General features: G+C 47.0%; 2 protein-coding genes across 2 annotated transcripts; one reads left to right on the plus strand and one right to left on the minus strand.

Annotated features, from left to right (window-relative positions):
• Positions 1-4,264: 4,264 nt before the first annotated feature.
• LOC125556512 (uncharacterized) lies at positions 4,265-5,671 on the minus strand. The gene has a single exon (XM_048719231.2). It carries the CDS (start codon positions 5,517-5,519, stop codon positions 4,566-4,568), a length of 954 nt encoding a protein of 317 aa, XP_048575188.1. The 5' UTR covers positions 5,520-5,671; the 3' UTR covers positions 4,265-4,565.
• Positions 5,672-17,478: 11,807 nt separating this feature from the next.
• LOC125556514 (uncharacterized) lies at positions 17,479-19,554 on the plus strand. Its single transcript, XM_048719232.2, has 2 exons — positions 17,479-18,464; positions 19,123-19,554. Exons 1-2 carry the CDS (start codon positions 17,760-17,762, stop codon positions 19,207-19,209), a joined length of 792 nt encoding a protein of 263 aa, XP_048575189.1. The 5' UTR covers positions 17,479-17,759; the 3' UTR covers positions 19,210-19,554.
• The last annotated feature ends 3,338 nt before the right edge of the window (positions 19,555-22,892 follow it).

Raw genomic sequence — 22,892 nt, forward strand, 5'->3', positions numbered from 1 at the left:
AGGAGTCCTAGTCGGCTACGTCGGTGGAGAGGATTCCTTGTCTTGTATGTCAAGTCTTGTCGAATCTTCCTTGTATGCATCATGGGCTACCAGAAGTGACCCAGGACGGAACCGACAAAGGGTTCCTCACCCTGTCCTTCCTGGATGGGATCTGACAAGGTAAGTACCCCCTGGTCCAGGACACCGTCAAGATGGTGCTCATGCTGACCCCGGGTCTCGTTTAAAACCAGACCTGGGACCAATGGCTCATGTTGTTCATTGACTCGGCGTGACACCAAGTTCATGAAAATCAGCTCTCGACGTTAACCCGTGGTGTATCCATGCTGCCGAACCTAACGGTTTGACCTCGAGCAAAGAATTCAGCCTGGCTGAGGTGGCCAGCCGAGTTGGCCATGAGGGTAAGGTCGTCGAAGATGAACAATTGGCCCGACATGAAGAGTGCGCCGGGTTTGATCTGAGTGTTGATCTTGACTCCCATCGATTCACGACGATCGCCTAGCAGGACCCGTATGGGCCACCACTAACGGAACTAAATCCAGCGGATCTCGGGATAGGGGATCTTAAGCTAGGCGTCTTGGAATAATGGCAACAAGGACACAATGTTTTACCCACATTCGGGCTCCTTGAGGAGATAATACCCTACGTCCTACTTATTGTATTATTGCGTTGGGGTGTACAAAGTACAGGTACGGTGATCTACCATGAGATTGTAATGTGTCTACTACGGGCCCGACCCCTCGGTTTATATTGGTACCAGGGGTTCCTAGAGTTACAGGATCCTAGTCGGCTACGTATGAGGAGACAAAATTCTCCATAAGTCCAAAATCTAGGAGAATACGTCACGTCTTCCTGACCTTCCTTGGGATCATCATGGGCCACCAAGAAGTGGCCCAGGACGGAACACACATGAGGGTCCTCAGCCGGGCTCACCATGTCGGGAGTCGGTATGGCGAGAGGGAAAACCGTATAGGACGCGCGTTGCGTCAAACTACCGAGGATTCGCACAGAGAGCTAGCCACCAACGAATCAGGTGGGTCGTCCCAGTTACGAGATAAAATGCACTACAGTTTCCAGTTTTGGGAACCTCCTAGAAGTTTCCTGATCGGTTTTGGGAAGCTTCTAGAAGGTTCCTGAACTGGTTTTTATTGGTTTTCACTTTTTTATTTATAGTTTTTTATTAACCTGTTTTTCTCTTTTTCTTATCTTCCTTTTTCTTTTTTCTGTTACATTTTTTTCTTTTTTCGTATTTCTCTTTCTTTTTCCCGTTTTCTATTTTTTTTGTAGTTCCCTTTTCTACTTGTGTTTTTGTTCCTATTTTTCTTTCTTTCCCTTTTTTCTGTTTTCTATCTATTTTTTCGTTTCTTTTGAAAGTTGGTCGGGAAGTTCAAAATTTGTTCGTGTTAAAACATTCAAACTTCCAAAAAATGTTCATGTTTTAAAAAATTGTTCATAAATTAAATAATGTTCCCATTTTTCAAAAATTGTCCTGGCATTTCGGAAAATGTTCTTGTTTTACAAATATTGTTTGGAATGTTTTTGTTCAGCTTTTCTACAATTTCTGAAAAATGTTCCCGTTTTAAAAAATGTTCTTGTTTTCATTTTTCAGTAGTTTCACAAAATATTCCAGTTTTAAAAAATTGTTCACGATTTTTATAAAATCATGTTTGCAAAAAAATTTCAGGAATTTAAAAATATGTTCACGTTTCTATTTTTTTTTAAATTTGAAAAAAAAATCTCGTTTAAAAAAAATCAAGATTTTCAAAAAATGTTCTTGTTTTTTTAAATGTTATAGTTTTAAAATTTTGTTCACAAATTTAGAAAGTGCTTGCGTTTCACAGAACATTCCGTTTTTCGAAAAAACTATTGCTTCCGAAATTCCTAAACTGATTCAGAGCTGCGCAGCATGTATGGTTCTTTAGCTCTAATCAGTATAGCGGTGCGTCATGTGTTCGAATCCCCGCTACCACATATATACTTTTTTAGCCTCAGTGCGCGTTCGATTTCGGTTTGCTGTCTTCATGGGCCGGCACAGTCGAAGCCCCGCCTGTGCGAAACGGCAGCAATTTGACGCAGAGAGCGTCACATAGGAGGTCTCTGGCGAGAGGCCCACTAGTCGAGACACCGTCAGCCATCACCCATCACCCAAGAGAGTTGCTGAGCGCACCTGGAGCACGCCCATGGCGCCTTTGTAGTAAGCACCCTCCTCTGTCCGCGCAAGCTTGTCCAGGAGATTTCCTCGTGCCTTGCTTCCTCGCTGTCGACGCCCACGAGCTAGGACCACACGTTCGCCTTATAATCTTCCTCGTCTTCATCTTCTGTCACCGGCAAACCTTCATCAAATGAGGCATCGTCGGTCACTGTCAAGTTTGTACTAATACACCAACCGCCTCCCAGCGAGCTCCTCCCCATTCCCCCCAGTTTTTTGCCCTCGATTGCATGCTCTATCGCCTCTCATCTTGGGAGCTGAGCTACGGCGACGATCATGTCGCCCTCTGCTCGTGCTCATGATCACCGTGCACACCGTTCTACCACTGTCTCGGACTTTGCTGCCGACGTCGATTCCAAAAATGCATTGATGCACACGCACCAGAGTTTCTCACGGGAATACGTGCCTTTGATCACCCTCCGTCGCTCGTCGTGCTACTCTTTGCAGCCTGGAGGCGTAAGAGCAGGCCACGTCAGTCTTTGACCACCCTCCGGCCTCCCTCCTGCCACCTATCCAACCTCCTTTCTTTAATGGCGAGCTCGCCGACTGTGGCCTATAAGATAGAGATCACCCCTTCTCTCACCCTAACCTATTTTCGACTACTCCATATTTCCCATATCCAATCTAGCACAAATACCTTGTCCCTAGCTCACCAGGATGAGCACCCCCTCGCCTTCGTTTTTGGCATCGATCAGGAGGAGCAGCAAGCAGATCGCCCGGCCCCTTGTGGGCACAGATGGACATGGCGCCGGAGATGGTTGCGCAGATGGACGCATAGGGCAACCAACTCGTTTTGGCCTCGACGCCAGCACCATCACACCTGCTCCCGCCCAAGGCTGGCAGACGCTGGCAGGCGGCCATGGCCTCCCCGTCACGCAAGTGCACTTGAGAGAGGGCGCTCGCGGCTGCGATGACCGAAATCACCACACGAGGGTGGCCCCGGCCGTGCCCGCGGTCCACCCGTCATGGGCCGCCGATACAACACGCCCGGATGCGAGCCGTCCGGGCAAATCAAACAACGCATAGAGCCCCAGGGAAGCCCCCCCCCGCGCGCTGCCAACGCCTAACGAACGGTGCAGAGGCCCTCCTCGTGCGTGGAGGCACCAAGGAGGCTGGTACTCCAACATCCTTTGTAGAAGTAATTACTCTAAAATAATATTTCTCTTTTGGTTGTGTGGAACGTGTTCACTGTGTGCATCATGTTATGCAGAGGCGGGACATTCACTCGGTGCCATTGTATTAGGGGACAAAGCTAAGCTTAATTCTAAGGTATGCAATCCACACCCAATATTCTTTGCACAAAATTTTCAGCAGCATCTAACCTGTGCTGCAGCTCTCAGAGTACCATGCATCAATATACAGAAAAACTTACACACACAAGACTTGCCTAGCCACTATTGACATTTACCATTCTCCTCTGGGCTCTGGCCAAGTGACCTCGCTACACAGAGAGTCGAGACTGGACCTGCTGCCACATATCATCACTTTCACGGTTTCACCTCAAACTGTTCGCCTATATCTAATGCTCTGCCCCAAACCTACATCGAAAACTGTTAAAACCTACTAGTAAATGTCACTACTGAGAGTCAGGTCATTATAAGGACCATGAAATTTTCTACAAACACGACCAACAAACCTTCCGAGAATCTGGTCTTTTCCTACAATACTTAAGATTAACCTGTAGCTTTTAAAATGCTACATGCATAAAATGTGATGGATCAGGCCTAACTTTAACATTAGCTGTAGTTTGCTTCCTGCAGTATTTATCTAATATCCTTATTTAGCGCAAACCATCTTCATTTCTACATTTTCCAAATCCAATTTTGCTTAGCAAGCATACATTCTGCGACCATCTATAACCCCGTGGGTCAACAGACGGCCAACTAAGCACATGATATCTATGAGATGGTTTTTGCCATCTTGCGCATTAGCCTTTCTCTAAAAGAAACATATTTCAACGGAGAGAAGATCATACAGTTGTTTTTTATTCTCCCCTACACAAAACTTTATCAGTAAACCCACCTCAGCGCAAGTATATGCTTCATAGTCAAACTGAGCTTCTCCAAAACAAGCAATTTCAATTTTATGAAAGTATCCTGAAGACCAGACTAATGTTCAAAACAGATACAAACAGTTTCAAGTTTATGAAAGTAATCTGAAGAACAGATAAATGTTCAAAACAGCAACAAGAAACAATCCAACGAACTGAACTTGTAAACATCTGAAATTGTTTGCCACTTGATGCCTATGGGCAGGCACACATGGTCCTCTAGCTAGGATCATCACGATAAACGGCAACTTGAGGAATTGAGCACCTGGGACGACGACGCCATGGCCTGTCCACAGCCCACCAATGCAGCTAGGTTACGCAAGCTTCGATCGTAGGTGGCCATGGCAGCTGGTACGCGTACTCCGTGTCATGGCGCTTGTCCCGGAGCAGGGCGTACTGTGCGTCGCCCAGCACGACACCAGAGAAGAGCTCGGCGTTGTCCTTGTGCAGAGCAAGAACAACGTTGTCTCCGACCGTCCAGTAGGCGGCCCGTTTGGTGCTCCCTGCGAAATAGATGGGGGCGAACTCCCTGTCGCGGCAGACTGGTGTGCTGCTACGTGCGGCCCCGGAGGTCCAGCCGCCGCCGGCAGACGAGAAGGCGCAGGCCCTGGCGTTGCGGTCCCCAAAGCGAAAGAGCGCGCACGTCACCCTGAAGTTTGCCAGGCTGATGCCCGCGGCCGCGTCCTCGTCCTCGCCGTCGAGGAGGAAAGCGCCCAGCATGTGGCAGCCGTGGAACCACGCCGAGCGAGGGATTTCCCTGTAGCGTCGCCTCAGGGGATCGCAGATGAGGAGGCCTGGCGCCAGCTCCGAGTGGAAGAGGAGCAGCAGGCCGCCCCGGATGTCGGCGAGCTCCCAGCCGCAATCGCCAAACTGCCCCCGCGGGAGGAAGTCGAGCGCGAGGTTCCGAGCGGCGACGGCGTCCGCCCACGGCGAGGAAGAGGGGGAGGACGGGACGAATACGGGGTTCAGGCCAGGCGGACGCGGGTGGCCGTGGCGCTCGTTGACGCGGTAGTGGCCGACAACGTGGTCGGGCGACGCGCCGTGGAGAGAGCCGAAGCGGCGGAGGAAGCCGCCGCCGTCGCCCGCGATTACGTTGCGCCATCGCTTGCAGGTGCACGCGGCACGGATGAGGTGGGCAGGCGAGGGGAGGCGCAGGAACACCAGCTCGAGAACCTCGCCCGGAACGTCGTCAATATCTCCCTCCCGCGCGGGTACCCGCCGGGAATTCTTGCGGCGGCGGCGGCGGCGGCGGCCGTCCCCCATGGCCACCCGGATCTGTGGGATCTGGGTTCCGCCCACGAGGATGGATCACTCCGCACACGTTTTTCTTAACGGGAAAGGGTCTCGAAGGAAAAAAGGAAAGAAATTACAAACCAGTCATTCCATCTTGCAAAGAGGACCCAGAACAAAAGAGAGTAAAATGCATGCGCGGTCCTAATTACTCAGTCCCAAATCTATGAAAAATGCAATCGCAGTCTTAAATCTTTGTAAGTGGTCCATTGCTATCGGCCTCTGACCTGTGTTGACCGGCTAGCCTGATGCTTTGACCACCGCCATGTAGGCATTATTTTGCACGGATCCTCTTTGTGAAGATGAACCTCTTTGTTTTTATTTAGTCCACGCATTAACTTTGGTCAAAGTCAAATTTTATAAACTTTAACAAATTTTATAAACAAAAATATGAACATATACAATAATGAATCAATACCATTAGATTCATTATTAAATGTACTTTCATGTCGTATAAATTTGTTATGTTAAATGTTTATATATTTTTTTATAAACTTGGTCAAACTTTATAAAAAATTATTGAACCTCCTCCTCCATGCATATGTTGGCCAGACCAAGCAGCGTGATGTGTCGTTGCGGGTGCTGGAGTAGGTTTCTCGGTCGGTGTACCTGTTTAATGACGGCAGGAGGATGAACGGGCAACCCATTTGATTGCGGTATATATCCACCCCATCCAGTCACGTCACTCCGACATTGATCAGACGCGAAAGACCGGGATGCGGCGCGGCGGCGCTCTCGGCCGGTGCGTGATACGTCTCTGACGTATCTATAATTTTTTTCTTGTTCATGCTATTATATTATTATTGCCATATACTTTTGTTACCATTTTAGATCATTTCATATTATTTTTCTGGACAAACATATTAAGTTAGTGTTCAGTGTCAGTTGATGTTTTCTGTTTGTTTTTTGGTTTACAGAAAATCAATACCTACGGAGGTCCAAACACGATGCCAATTTTTGACAATTTTTGACAATTTTTGTTGGACCAAAAGAAACATAGAAAGCTTCGGAAGTCATCGAGAGGATGCTCAGGGCCCCACAAGGGTAGGTGGCACGACCGGGGGGTGGTCGCGCCACCCATACTTGTGGACCCCGTGAGGCTCCATTTGATCTAATTCCTGACCTATAAATTCACATAATTTTCAAACCCTTGGAGCGAGACCTGCAACAATTTTATTGCTGGCAGAAGCCTATGTTCCGAAGCGAGAAAGGTTCAGATTTATTATAAAAGTTCACCGGAAGTACGAAGCACCTCCAACATAATGAAAAATATTTTTAAACTTTTAGACCATTGAACGACCACTACCGCCGTCAAAACAAACTGCCGGCGCTCCACTGTCCTCACTACCCTGCTGGAGCCGACTTGACCTTGTGATGATAACCGGGAAGTCTTCATGCACGTGCCCATGAGGACCAAGGCTATGTAGCCACGGTCGTCAGCGTTAAACCCTTGAATATAATATCTGAACCACCTGATAATATTAAATCTCGCCACACGACGAGAAACTCTGACCTCGCCGCCCTAAGAAAACAACAGGAATCTACATTGGAGCTCCATCTACTATGCCCAGATGAACAAACTCAAGGAGAACCAAAGCACGGAAGACAAACTCAAAGAATAAGCGCCACTATCTCCCGAAACGCCACACCTGCGAGAGCTAAAAAACCCTAACCTAAACTAGTAGCTGGAACGAAGGCACCGGGATTCCCTTCCCATCAACCAGCTATTGGAGCGGTAGGCAGAGGAGAGGAGGATCTACGGGCTCAATAACAAAGTCTTGAGGAGAGAGTTTGCCCTAGCCAAGAAATAGGGGAGGAAACACCAAAGACTCCACACATGGTGCAGACACTGATTGATTTTTGTCCCACAATACACAAGGAAACCCTAAAGTGCCCATTATTATTGTTGATAAAAAGAACTTAAAGGAAGAAACCTGCAGATGTGTTGCACATGTCTGCCACACAGAGAAAGCAATAATGAGAGAAATACAAATAAGAGAAAGGCGTGTTTAAGTCTTTTGTTCGTACACTTGTCTGAATTTTCCCGTCAATTCTTGCTACAAAAGTTAGGCAGACAAGCGATAGACAAATATACAATCTTCTAACATATGAACTCACTAATGAAATGCTTACAGTCCACTAACTTATATATGCAGATTTTTTCATTAGAGTTTACTAGTACATAGCTACCGGTCTATTACTCCAGTCAAAAAAAAAGTTACCAGTCTATTACTCCAGTAAAAAAAATTGCCTGTCTATTACCCCATATGTATGTGATAGCATATCTCAGCAACAACGGTAAATTTGGCAAGTACTCCTTTCATTCTAAAATATACTTTTTTTGCATGATAATACGTGTCACATTCATACCATAAAGATCAAAGTATAAGTCACGTAATGACCGACATGACAAAACTGAAAAGATAACAGAACATCTCTGAGCTTGACACCAACGCCCGTCACCTGCCTCCGGCACCACCACAGCAGCCATCGAAGAAAAGAATGACAGATCACCTCCTCACCCGAGCTCAATGCGGCTCCATCGCTGATATGCAGCTTTGCGGACCTCCAAGGTGGCTCACCAAAAGTGAAGCCGTTGCCGTTGAACGAATCAAACCGGGGCAACACCCCGGACACGCCATCGAACTCCGGATCTAGCACCCCACCATGACTAAGACGCCGAAGGAGGAAACCATACCTGTCATCCACGAACCACGAACTCAGCACACGTTCCGTCTTTCAGATGTTGTCGATGCAGACCACAATCTGCATCCGTTCCTAGACTACCTCCCAAGCTCCACGCCGATGCTGGAGCAAACGCCGTCGCAACGGCGGAGCCCGAGGACACAAGTGTTGGAAATATGCCCTAGAGGCAATAATAAATTGATTATTATTATATTTCCTTGTTCATGATAATCGTTTATTATCCATGCTATAATTGTATTGATAGGAAACTCAGATACATGTGTGGATACATAGACAACACCATGTCCCTAGTGAGCCTCTAGTTGACTAGCTCGTTGATCAATAGATGGTTACGGTTTCCTGACCATGGACATTGAATGTCATTGATAACGGGATCACATCATTAGGAGAATGATGTGATGGACAAGACCCAATCCTAAGCCTAGCACAAAGATCGTGTAGTTCGTATGCTAAAGCTTTTCTAATGTCAAGTATCATTTCCTTAGACCATGAGATTGTGCAACTCCCGGATACCGTAGGAATGCTTTGGGTGTATCAAACGTCACAACGTAACTGGGTGGCTATAAAGGTGCATTACAGGTATCTCTGAAAGTGTCTGTTGGGTTGGCACGAATCGAGACTGGGATTTGTCACTCCGTGTAAACGGAGAGGTATCTCTGGGCCCACTCGGTAGGACATCATCATATGCGCAATGTGACCAAAGAGTTGATCACGGGATGATGTGTTACGGAACGAGTAAAGAGACTTGCCGGTAACGAGATTGAACAAGGTATATGGATATCGACGATCGAATCTCGGACAAGTAACATACCGCTAGACAAAGGGAATTGTATACGGGATTGATTAAGTCCTTGACATCGTGGTTCATCCGATGAGATCATCGTGGAACATGTGGGAGCCATCATGGGTATCCAGATCCCGCTGTTGGTTATTGACCGGAGAGTCGTCTCGGTCATGTCTGCATGCTTCCCGAACCCGTAGGGTCTACACACTTAAGGTTCGGTGACGCTAGGGTTATAGAGATATTAGTATGCGGTAACTCGAAAGTTGTTCGGAGTCCCGGATGAGATCCCGGACGTCACGAGGAGTTCCGAATGGTCCGGAGGTAAAGAATTATATATAGGAAGTGCTATTTTGGCCATCGGGACAAGTTTCGGGGTCATCGGTATTGTACCGGGACCACCGGAAGGGTCCCGGGGGTCCACCGGGTGGGGCCACCTGCCCCGGGGGGCCACATGGGCTGTAGGGGGTGTGCCTTGGCCTATATGGGCCAAGGGCACCAGCCCCAAGAGGCCCATGCGCCAAGAGATGGGAAAAAGAGGAGAGTCCTACAAGGGGAAGGCACCTTCGAGGTGCCTTGGGGAGGATGGACTCCTCCCCACCCTTGGCCGCACCCTTCCTTGGAGGAAGGGGCAAGGGCTGTGCCTCCCCATCTCCCTTGGTCCTATATATAGTGGGGAAAAAGGAGGAGCAAACCAATCTAAGGCCTGGCGCCTCCCTCTCCCTCCCGTGACACATCTTCTTCCTCCCGCAGCGCTTAGCGAAGCCCTGTTGGAATCCGGCTACTTCCACCACGTCGTCGTGCTGTTGGATCTCCATCAGCCTCTCCCTCCTCCTTGCTGGATCAAGGCATGGGAGACGTCTCCGTTCCGTACGTGTGTTGAACGCGGAGGTGCCGTCCGTTCTGCACTTGATCATCGGTGACTTGAATCACGACGAGTACGACTCCATCAACCCCGTTCTCTTGAACGCTTCCGCGCGCGATCTACAAGGGTATGTAGATCAACTCCTCCCTCGTTGCTAGATGACTCCATAGATTGATCTTGGTGACACGTAGGAAAATTTTGAATTTCTGCTACGTTCCCCAACAGTGGCATCATGAGCTAGATCTATTGCGTAGATTCTATGCACGAGTAGAACACAAAGAAGTTGTGGGCGTTGATTTTGTTCAATATGCTTGCCGTTACTAGTCTTATCTTGATTCGGCGGCATCGTGGGATGAAGCGGCTCGGACCGACCTTACACGTACTCTTACGTGAGACAGGTTCCACCGACTGACATGCACTAGTTGCATAAGGTGGCTAGCGGGTGTCTGTCTCTCCTACTTTAGTCGGATCGGATTCGATGAAAAGGGTCCTTATGAAGGGTAAATAGCAATTGGCATATCACGTTGTGGTTTTGCGTAGGTAAGAAACGTTCTTGCTAGAAACCCATAGCAGCCACGTAAAACATGCAAACAACAATTAGAGGACGTCTAACTTGTTTTTGCAGGGTATGCTATGTGATGTGATATGGCCAAAGGATGTGATGAATGATATATGTGATGTATGAGATTGATCATGTTCTTGTAATAGGAATCACGACTTGCATGTCGATGAGTATGACAACCGGCAGGAGCCATAGGAGTTGTCTTAATTTATTTATGACCTGCGAGTCAACATAAACGTCATGTAATTACTTTACTTTATTGCTAACCGTTAGCTGTAGTAGTAGAAGTAATAGATGACGTGACAACTTCAAGAAGACACGATGATGGAGATCATGATGATGGAGATCATGGTGTCATGCCGGTGACGATGATGATCATGGAGCCCCGAAGATGGAGATCAAAAGGAGCAAAGTGATGATGGCCATATCATGTCACTATTTGATTGCATGTGATGTTTATCATGTTTATACATCTTATTTGCTTAGAACGACGGTAGTAAATAAGATGATCCCTCTTTAAAATTTCAAGAAGTGTTCTCCCCTAACTGTGCACCGTTGCTACAGTTCGTCGTTTCTAAGCACGCCGTGATGATCGGGTGTGATGGATCCTTACGTTCACATACAACGGGTGTAAGACAGTTTTACACAGCAAAACACTTAGGGTTAACTTGACGAGCCTAGCATGTGTATAGACATGGCCTCGGAACACAGAAGACCGAAAGGTCGAGCATGAGTCGTATAGAAGATACGATCAACATGAAGATGTTCACCGACGTTGACTAGTTCGTCTCACGTGATGATCGGACACGACCTAGTTGACTCGGATCATGTGATCGCTTAGATGACTAGAGGGATGTCTATCTAAGTGGGAGTTCATAAGATGAACTTAATTATCCTGAACATAGTCAAAAGGATTTTGCAAATTATGTCGTAGCTCGCGCTTCAGTTCTACTGTTTAGATATGTTCCTAGAGAAAATTTAGTTGAAAGTTGATAGTAGCAATTATGCGGACAAGGTCCGTAAACTGAGGATTGTCCTCAATGCTTCTTAGAAGGCTTATGTCCTTAATGCACTGCTCAGTGTGCTGAACCTCGAACGTTGTCTGTGGATGTTGCGAACATCTGACATACACGTTTTGATAACTACATGATAGTTCAGTTAAACGGTTTAAAGTTGAGGCACCAAAGACGTTTTTTGAAACGTCGCGAAACATATAAGATGTTTTGAGGGTTGAAATTGGGATTTCAGGCTCGTGCCCACGTCAAGAGGTATAAGACCTCCGACGATTTTCTTAACCTGCAAACTAAGGAGAAAAGCTCAATTGTTGAGCTTGTGCTCGGATTGTCTGAGTACAACAATCATTTGAATCAAGTGGGAGTTGATCTTCCAGATAAGATAGTGATGTTTCTCCGAAGCCATTACCACCAAGCTGCTAGAGCTTCGTGATGAACTATAATACATCGGGGACATGTATGATGATCCTTGAGATATTCGCGATGTTTGACACCGCGAAAGTAGAAATCAAGAAGGAGCATCAATTGTTGATGGTTGGTGAAACCACTAGTTTCAAGAAGGGCAAGGGCAAGAAGGGATACTTCATGAAACGGCAATTCAGCTGCAGCTCTAGTGAAGAAACCCAAGGTTGAACCCAAACCCGAGACTAAGTGCTTCTGTAATAAGGGGAACAGCCACTGGAGCAGAATTACCCTAGATACTTGGTAGATTAGAAGGCTGGCAAGGTCGATAGAAGTATATTGAATATACATTATGTTAATGTGTACTTTACTAGTACTCCTAGTAGCACCAGGGTATTAGATACCGGCTCGGTTGCTAAGTGTTAGTAACTCGAAATAAAAGCTACGGAGTAAACGGGGACTAGCTAAAGGTGAGCTGACGATATGTGTTGGAAGTGTTTCCAATGTTGATATGATCAAGCATCACATGCTCCCTCTACCATCGAGATTGGTGTTTGCGTTGAGAATAGACATGATTGGATTATGTCTATCGTAGTAAGGTTATTCATTTAAGGAGAATAACGGTTACTCTGTTTATTTGAATAATACCTTCAATGGTCTTACACCTAAAATGAATGGTTTATTGAATCTCGATCGTAGTGATACACATGTTCATGCCAAAAGATAGTAATGATAGTACCACCTATTTGTGGCACAACCACTTAAGTCATATCGGTATAAAACGCATGAAGAAGCTCCATGTAGATGGATCTTTGGACTCACTCGTTTTTGAAAAGTTTGAGACATGCGAACCATGTCTATTGGTGTATATGCATGAAGAAACTCCATGCAAATGGACCGTTTTGACTCACTTGATTTTGAATCACTTGAGACATGCAAATCATACCACATGGGCAAGATGACTGAAAGCCTCGGTTTCAGTAAAATGGAACTAGAAAGCAACTTGTTGGAAGTAATACTTTTTGATGTGTGCAGTCCAATGAGTGCTGAGGCATGTAGTGGATATCGTTATGTTCTTACTTCACAGATGATTTGAGTAGATGTTGAGTATATTTACTTGATGAATCACGAGTCTGAATTATTGAAAGGTTCAAGTAAGTTCAGGGTGAAGTTGAAAGATCGTCGTGACAAGAGGATAAAAGATCTATGATATGATCATAGAGATGAATATCTGAATTGCGAGTTTGGCATGGAATTAAGACATTGTGGAAATTGTTTCACAACTAAATACAGCCTGGAACACCATAGTGTGATGGTGTGTCCGAACATCATAACTGCACCCTATTGGATATGATGCATACCATGATGTTTCTTATCAAATTACCACGATAGTTTATGGGTTAGGCATTAGAGACACCCACATTCACTTTAATTAGGGCACCACGTAATTCCGTTGAGACGACACCGTATGAACTATGGTTTAGAGAAACCTAAGCTGTCATTTCTTAAAAGTTTGGGACTGCGACGCTTATGTGAAAAAGTTTCAGGCTGATAAGCTCGAACCCAAAGCGGATAAATGCATCTTCATAGGACACCCAAAACAGCTGGGTATACCTCCTGTCTCAGATTCGAAAGCAATAAGGGATTGTTTCTAGAATCGGGTCCTTTCTCGAGGAAAAGTTTCTCTCGAAAGAATTGAGTGGGAGGATGGTGGAGACTTGATGAGGTTATTGAACCATCTCTTCAACTAGTGTGTGGCAGGGCACAGGAAGTTGTTCCTATGGCACCTACACCAATTGAAGTGGAAGCTTATGATAGTGATCATGAAACTTCAGATCAAGCCACTAACAAACCTCGTGGGATGACAAGGATGCGTACTACTTCAGAGTGGTACGTAATCCTGTCTTGGAAGTCATGTTGCTAGACAACAATGAACCTACGAGCTATGGAGAAGCGATGGTGGGCCCGGATTCCGATAAATGGCTCAAGACCATAAAATCCGAGAGAGGATCCATGTATGAAAACAAAGTGTAGACTTTGGTAATACTACTTGATGGTCGTAAGGCTGTTAGGTACAGATGGATTTTAAAAGGAAGACGGACAATGATGGTAAATGTCACCATTAAGAAAGCTCGACTTGTCGTTAAGAAGTTTCCCGACAAGTTCAAGGAGTTGACTACGGTGAGACTTTCTCACTCGTAGCGATGCTAAGAGTCTGTTGGAATTATATTAGCGATTACTGCATTATTTATGAAATCTTGCAGATAGGATGTCAAAACATTGTTTCCTCGACGATTTTCTTGAGGAAAGGTTGTATGTGATACAACCAGAAGGTTTTGTCAATCCTGAAAGATGCTAATGAGTATGCAAAGCTCCAGCTATCCTTCTAAGGACTGGAGTAAGCATCTCGGAGTTGGAATGTATGCTTTGATGAGATGATCAAAGATTTTGGGTGTATACAAAGTTTATGAGAAACTTGTATTTCCAAAGAAGTGAGTGGGAGCACTATAGAATTTCTGATGAGTATATGTTGTTGACACATTGTTGATCAGAAATGACGTAGAATTTCTGGAAAGCATATAGGGTTATTTGGAAAGTGTTTTTCAATGGAAAGCCTGGATTAAGCTACTTGAGCATTGAGCATCAAGATCTATAAGGATAAGATCAAAACGCTTAATGGAACTTTCAAATGAGCACATACCTTGACATGATCTTGAAGGTGTTCAAGATGGATCAGTCAAAGAAGGAGTTCTTGCCTGAGTTATAAGGTATGAAGTTAAGACTTAAAGCTCGACCACGGCAGAATAGAGAGAAAGGACGAAGGTCGTCCCCTATGCTTAAGACATGGGCTCTACAGTATGCTATGCTGTGTACCGCACCTGAAGTGTGCCTTGCCATGAGTCAGTCAAGGGGTACAAGAGTGATCCAAGAATGGATCACGGGACAGCGGTTAAAGTTATCCTTAGTAACTACTGGACTAAGGAATTTTCTCGATTATGGAGGTGGTAAAAGAGTTCGTCGTAAAGGGTTACGTCGATGCAAGCTTAACACCTATCCGGATAGCTCTGAGTAGAGATACCGGATGCATATAATGGAGCAACAATTTAGAATAGCTCCAAGTAGAACAGTTATTTGGAATAGCTCCAAATAGAGCGTGGTAGCTACATCTAGGAGATGACATAGAGATTTGTAAAGCACACACGGATCTGAAAGGTTCGGACCCGTTGACTAAAACCTCTCTCACAAGCAACATGATCAAACCTAAAACTCATTGAGTGTTAATCACATAGTGATGTGAACTAGACTACTGACTCTAGTAAACTCTGGGGTGTTAGTCACATGGCGATGTGACCTGTGAGTGTTAATCACATGGCGATGTGAACTAGATTATTGACTCTAGTGCAAGTGGGAGACTGTTGGAAATATGCCCTAGAGGCAATAATAAATTGATTATTATTATATTTCCTTGTTCATGATAATCGTTTATTATCCATGCTATAATTGTATTGATAGGAAACTCAGATACATGTGTGGATACATAGACAACACCATGTCCCTAGTGAGCCTCTAGTTGACTAGCTCGTTGATCAATAGATGGTTACGGTTTCCTGACCATGGACATTGAATGTCATTGATAACGGGATCACATCATTAGGAGAATGATGTGATGGACAAGACCCAATCCTAAGCCTAGCACAAAGATCGTGTAGTTCGTATGCTAAAGCTTTTCTAATGTCAAGTATCATTTCCTTAGACCATGAGATTGTGCAACTCCCGGATACCGTAGGAATGCTTTGGGTGTATCAAACGTCACAACGTAACTGGGTGGCTATAAAGGTGCATTACAGGTATCTCTGAAAGTGTCTGTTGGGTTGGCACGAATCGAGACTGGGATTTGTCACTCCGTGTAAACGGAGAGGTATCTCTGGGTCCACTCGGTAGGACATCATCATATGCGCAATGTGACCAAAGAGTTGATCACGGGATGATGTGTTACGGAACGAGTAAAGAGACTTGCCGGTAACGAGATTGAACAAGGTATATGGATACCGACGATCGAATCTCGGGCAAGTAACATACCGCTAGACAAAGGGAATTGTATACGGGATTGATTAAGTCCTTGACATCGTGGTTCATCCGATGAGATCATCGTGGAACATGTGGGAGCCATCATGGGTATCCAGATCCCGCTGTTGGTTATTGACCGGAGAGTCGTCTCGGTCATGTCTGCATGCTTCCCGAACCCGTAGGGTCTACACACTTAAGGTTCGGTGACGCTAGGGTTATAGAGATATTAGTATGCGGTAACCCGAAAGTTGTTCGGAGTCCCGGATGAGATCCCGGACGTCACGAGGAGTTCCGGAATGGTCCGGAGGTAAAGAATTATATATAGGAAGTGCTATTTCGGCCATCGGGACAAGTTTCGGGGTCATCGGTATTGTACCGGGACCACCGAAAGGGTCCCGGGGGTCCACCGGGTGGGGCCACCTGCCCCGGGGGGCCACATGGGCTGTAGGGGGTGTGCCTTGGCCTATATGGGCCAAGGGCACCAGCCCCAAGAGGCCCATGCGCCAAGAGATGGGAAAAAGAGGAGAGTCCTACAAGGGGAAGGCACCTCCGAGGTGCCTTGGGGAGGATGGACTCCTCCCCACCCTTGGCCGCACCCTTCCTTGGAGGAAGAGGCAAGGGCTGCGCCTCCCCCTCTCCCTTGGTCCTATATATAGTGGGGGAAAAGGAGGAGCAAACCAATCTAAGGCCTGGCGCCTCCCTCTCCCTCCCGTGACACATCTTCTTCCTCCCGCAGCGCTTAGCGAAGCCCTGTTGGAATCCCGCTACTTCCACCACGCCGTCGTGCTGTTGGATCTCCATCAACCTCTCCCTCCTCCTTGCTGGATCAAGGCATGGGAGACGTCTCCGTTCCGTACGTGTGTTGAACGCGGAGGTGCCGTCCGTTCTGCACTTGATCATCGGTGATTTGAATCACGACGAGTACGACTCCATCAACCCCGTTCTCTTGAACGCTTCCGCGTGCGATCTACAAGGGTATGTAGATCAACTCCTCCCTCGTTGCTAGATGACTCCATAGATTGATCTTGGTGACATGTAGGAAAATTTTGAATTTCTGCTACGTTCCCCAACAACAAGTCCACCACAAGGATGCCGCCGCTGCCACATCATCCTTGCTTGAACAGACTGATTTCCAAATTCATCTCCAACCATAATACCGATGGCCTTGTCAGGGAGGATCCGAAGAATCTTTATTTAACACCGTCATCGTCGCCGTCGAAACCAAGACGATAAATTATGTAAAAACCTAAGCTACGAAGATGTAAAAACGATCCACACGCGTAGATCCGGTGACCCCCTCACCACCAACGACCGAGGTCGCCGGCGGAGGGGAGCCGCCGGAGGACAACGCTAGAAAATTGGCGGTCCCTGGCGGCGGCTAGGGTTGAAGCCGCCAGGAACAAGAGGAACGCGTTTCTCGCCTGAGTCGTCGTTTGCCAACGTGCACTTGGTTCCTAAAATGTACTCCTAAATCACTTTTAACATTATGCTAGTGTAAAAAATACTTTTACATTGTGAGACGGAGGGAATAATTAGCACCTGCAAGCCAAATGATAACGGAGGGAGTACTCCCCGGAAACGCATCCTAATTTGTTCAAAGAATAAACATTTTTTATATATTTTTTCCCAAAGGAAAATCACCCTTTAACCAGGCGTGCAGGTTTGTAGGGTCTAGGCCACCGCAGTCCGTCTCCTTCTCCACGCCGAATTCGTCACGTATAAAACGGCCAGCACCTCCCTCCCGTGGCCTCCCTCTTTATTTCCGCGGAACGGCGGCGTGCGGGACTTCGTTTCTTGCGCCTTATTTCCTTTCCCCATGGCGGAGCACGGAGAGGAGGACCTGGCCGTCGCGGCCGCCAAGATTCTGCTCAGCCTCCGGAGCAGGACGCTCGTGCGGTGGCCGGAGTGGATCGCCCGGCCGTCCGACGGTCTCCAGCGGCCACAGGAGGAGGAGGGGGAGGCCGAGCTGCCGCCGATCCCGGAGGGATGGCCGAAGCGGCCGCGGTCGCGGTCGCGGTCGCGGCTCCGTGCGCGGGCGGAAGGAACCGCGTCGCTGCTGTCGCAGAAGAGCCCCTTGGCGCGGCCGGGGCGCCCCGTTCTCGGCGGATCCGGCGCGTGCTCCGGCGAGGAGGAGGAGAGGGCGTGGTCTGCCCCGAAGGCGAAGCCCGCGTCTTTGACCGGGCGGAGGCCGGAGGTGCGGCCGCAGTACGGCTCGGCCTCGGCAGCCGGATCCGGCCCTTCCACCAGCGGCGCCGACCGGGCGCGGTCGCGGCGACGGGCGCGCGTGAGCGAGAAGGCGACTGCCGGCAGGGCGGAGTCGAGCCCGGAGACGCCTTTCGACTTCGCCAACGCCGCCGGATCGGGAGCGTCCTCGAGCGGCGACGAAGCCGCGCGGCCGACGGCGGAGCTGGGGTCAGACGGAATGCCGTCGGGTAGCCACGAGGGGCACGACTCGCCGGCGAAGCGCTCGCGGACGGACCTCGCCGCCGGCGAAGCTACGGCGACCGCGGCAAAAGTGAAGGTGAGCTTTCTTATTCCGTTCTTGTTTCCAATTCCTCGCGGCGTCTCCATATCGCTTCTGGACTCTCTCTCCGATCCTTTGACGGTTTGCTTTTCGCGTGAATGCTTCCTCCGTCGGTTATCCATCTCGCGTGTGCCGCTCACTTTTGCCCACGAAACTAGTGGAAAAATGATTTCGCTGCATGTTTACCTGAAAAAAAATGGTTTCGCTGCCTTTTTCCCATCGATGATTCTTTCTCACGTGCGACGTGGTGTTCTTCTTTTGGAATTGCACGTCGACATGTACTCTTGGTAGATAATTTTTTTGTTTCGTTCTGACTTGCTTTGCAAGACAAGTACCTTTTCCTGGCTCTGCTTGCGGTAGGGGTTGTTGTAGGCTCATCGAATGCCTGCTGGCCGGCAAGGGCTCGTGGGCCGCGGGTGGCGGTATCGTGCCGCCGGGCCCACCATGGCTGCCGGTCCTTTGGTTCAAATTTTTTTAACTGTCTGTATTGTCACACACATGAATTCCGTCTTGTTTCCTGTCATCCTATATTTGAACCAGCAGTGCCTTTTCTTTTTAATTAAACTCCCCGTTGCGTGCATCTTGGACCAGTTGAGTTTTGCAATGTTGTTGCTTCATCATGGAGCTAAAAACCGTTTTGACTGATGCTGTGCAGGAGCAGAAGACCAAGGAGGATTACCGGGACGAGAAGGGCCACCTGCTGTTCGACCTCAACGAAGCTTGGGGTGGTAACCAACACTAGCAGGCGATCGAGCAGAGGATTTTTCAAGCTAGTTCCTATTTCGTCTGCTCTCATGTGTACATACAATTAGCTTAGACAAAGGGGGATTAGTGAGTGAGTACACTCGTCAGCACTACTAGATTTGTCAGGTTGGTTTAATCAGTCTGCTCTGTTCGCCTCTGCTGTGCTGTGCTATATGCACTGGATATTGTTTGTCATTCAGAAAGTCGATCAAGAAAAATATGATGCACATTATGTATTGCAGCGCACAACAAAACACAACGCTGATGTACGTGGAATTGTGGATGGTTTTGTGAGTTGGATATGTCTCCACTAATCGTCCATGAATGATTTTAGCAATCTAAAGTCAAGGTACACATGACTGTCTAGAAAAAAACACCAAACTTATAAACAATCACTGACAGCCACTTAATCAGGCTCCTCTGTCGAAATGAACTGACTACACAATTCCTGGAACTGCTGGCACATATAATCACTTTCACCCCAAAGTATTATCCTAAATCAAATACTGCACCAATCTTTCTCAAAAAATATTGAAACTACAATGTCACTTTTGAAATGTAGTGAATTGCGAAAAACCCACCATATTTGAAGTTCTCGTCCGGAATTGCCACCACATTTCTTGCGCGCCCCAAAAATCTACCGGTTTTCTTACTAATTTTCTCAATAAACACTGATGACCGTTTTGAATTGTTTTTAATCCGATTTCTGACATGTCGGGTCCACCTGTACTCACTGACGTGGCACAAAACGGCCACACAAACGGCATTGACCGTTAAGTTGGACATGGGACCCACCTGTCAAAGCTTGTCACCATATTTATCTTTCTGCCATTTCATCGAACAACTTGTGCAGAGAACGGCAGCGGTTCTTGGAGCTCGTGTTGGTTCTCGTCGGCGGACTGTGTTGTGGCCTAGGATGGAGGTGAGGTGGTTTGTGGGGTCGGAGTCGCTGGGGTTGAACGGGTCTCGCCGGCGTCGAGGATCATTGTGGCCTCCTGCCATGGCCTCTGGCCACAAGCTCATGCCTCCACCGCCTCAGCGTGAGACGTGGCCTGCACCATCGAGGCCATCTGACGCATCACGCGCGTCATGGCAGTGCCCTCTGGCTTGGCAGCCGACTCCGTCCAGGCGTGTCCTGCTGCTGATCCCGCTGCATGCCGGATGGCTCGGCCGGTGGCTCCACACGACACTTCCCAGGCGTGGCCTGCTGCTGCTCCTGCTACGTCCTGGAGGCCACGGTCGGCGGCTCCACATGACTCCTCCCGGGCGCGGCCTCGCCCGACAGTACAACCCATGCCTTTTTCTCCTCTAGTGAGGTCGCCCACGCCCGACAGTACACCCTCCGATGAGCCTCGCCACGAGCCCAGCAGTCGCTTCCCTGCGACCCGCTCGCCCATGACCACGCTGCACCTGTTCGATGGAATGCCTCCAAAGAGAGGAAGAATATTTGGGAGAGACAAGGCTGCTGACGGGTGGACCCCTTGTCCAACTTAAGAGTAAACAAAAAGTTTTGATGTTTTTGTGCCACATCAGTGCTTATAGGTGGACCCGACATGTCAGGACTCGGATTAGAATGGTTCAAATCGGTCATTAGTGTTTATTGAGAAAATTGGTAAGAAAAAGATAGGTTTTTTAGGCGCGTAAGAAATGTGGTGGCAATTCCGGATGGGAATTTCAAATGTGGTGATTTTTCGCAATTCACTTTCTAAAATGTAAGGTTATACTATGACAATTTCCAATCTTTTCTCTACGAAAACTTGTAGAGGAACAATATGCAAGAAAAATGTGACTGGTTAGGTCTAGTTTTAGCATTAACTATGTTTTCTCTCTTACAATATCTATCTGATACCATGCTTTCCCACAAACCATCTTAATTTTCAATTTTCTATACCTGTTTATTAAGCAAGCATAATTCAGTGACCTTCCGATCTATAGCCCCAGACCACCTTGGTATATAAGTTGGCAGCCAATTAACCAATCAACAAGATGATGTCTAAGAAAATGTTGGAGTTCCTCTACCCCCCGCCAGCGCCGCCGCTGGTCCACCTCCTCTCTAGTGATCTTAGGGCCATGGCAGCGCGGTGGATCTTGGCCCTTGCCGGTGGAAAGGCTCTATTTTTATATGTTCTTTTGAGTTTTGTTAGGTTTTGTTCTTCTCAGGAAGACGAGACAGGGCGGCTCCCTAAAGATGGAATAAGATTCTCACCGCCTAGCCTCTGTCGTGTTGAAAATGTGCCCTAGAGGCAATAATATTATATTATTATATTTCTGTGTTCATAATTAAGAGTATATATTCTATGCTATAACTGCTATGATCATGGAATATGTGATTCAGTGGAAAGCTCATATGTACGTGTTGAATGATAAACGGTAAAATAAGATTCATAGTCTCGCCTCTAAGACTAGCTTAAGTGTTGTTGATGATCATGTTTTTCCGGATATTAGGATATCGTTAAGTGTAAGGATAGTCCTAAAACAACATTGAGAATATAACATTGGAAGAACGATTGTATTGAATCGACCCAAACTTGTTTGTTATACTTTGAGATATAAACATCAGAAGTCAAATATTATAACATGGGGAGTTAACGTGTGATTTAGTTCCTTAGACCATGAGAGTATCGTAGTCTCTTCTTACCGTACGATACACTTTAGGGTTGCTCAAACGTCATCTGTAAAACGGTGATCATAACGACAAGTTACAGCTTCATCGGAAAGTTTGACAAGGGACTAGATAGCTCGAGAGGGGGATTTACTCCTCCGACGATGGAGAGATATTCATAGGACCCTCTCAGTGTGATGACATCCGTCATCATTCGGCCAGACATAGGTGACTTTGTCACGGGGATGGCAGAACATGTCAACAAGGAAGAAGAACAAAATCGGTAACGAGGGGACCGGTATAGTGAGCATGTGTTCTCAAGAGGATACCGATTTATCTCACCTTGGGTTTTGCATAATATCACGATGCAAAGTGAATAGTACATGATAACCAAAGGCTCACTCGAATATCATTCGTGTACTCATAGGGATCGATACGGATGTCCACAGTTCCGCTATCGGTCATTGAACGAAAGGGGTTCTGTTCATGTCTATGTTTTACCGAACCTACAGAGTCACAAGTTTAAGGAAATTACGATGTGTTGAGTGTTATGTTGGAAATATGCCCTAGAGGCAATAATAAAAGCATTATTATTATATTTCCTTATTCATGATAATTGTATTTATTCATGCTATAATTGTGTTATCCGGAAATCGTAATACATGTGTGAATAACAGACACCAACATGTCCCTAGTAAGCCTCTAGTTGACTAGCTCGTTGATCAACAGATAGTCATGGTTTCCTGACTATGGACATTGGATGTCATTGATAACGAGATCACATCATTAGGAGAATGATGTGATGGACAAGACCCAATCCTAAACATAGCACAAGATCGTATAGTTCGTTTGCTAGAGTTTTTCCAATGTCAAGTATCTTTTCCTTAGACCATGAGATCGTGTAACTCCTGGATACCGTAGGAGTGCTTTGGGTATACCAAACGTCACAACGTAACTGGGTGACTATAAAGGTAGACTACGGGTATCTCCGAAAGTGTCTGTTGGGTTGACATGGATCAAGACTGGGATTTGTCACTCTGTATGACGGAGAGGTATCACTGGGCCCACTCGGTAATGCA

The sequence above is a fragment of the Triticum urartu genome, chromosome 5A (genome assembly GCF_056163025.1).
Source record: "Triticum urartu cultivar PI428250 chromosome 5A, HENAU_Tu73, whole genome shotgun sequence".
Taxonomy (NCBI): Eukaryota; Viridiplantae; Streptophyta; class Magnoliopsida; order Poales; family Poaceae; genus Triticum; species Triticum urartu.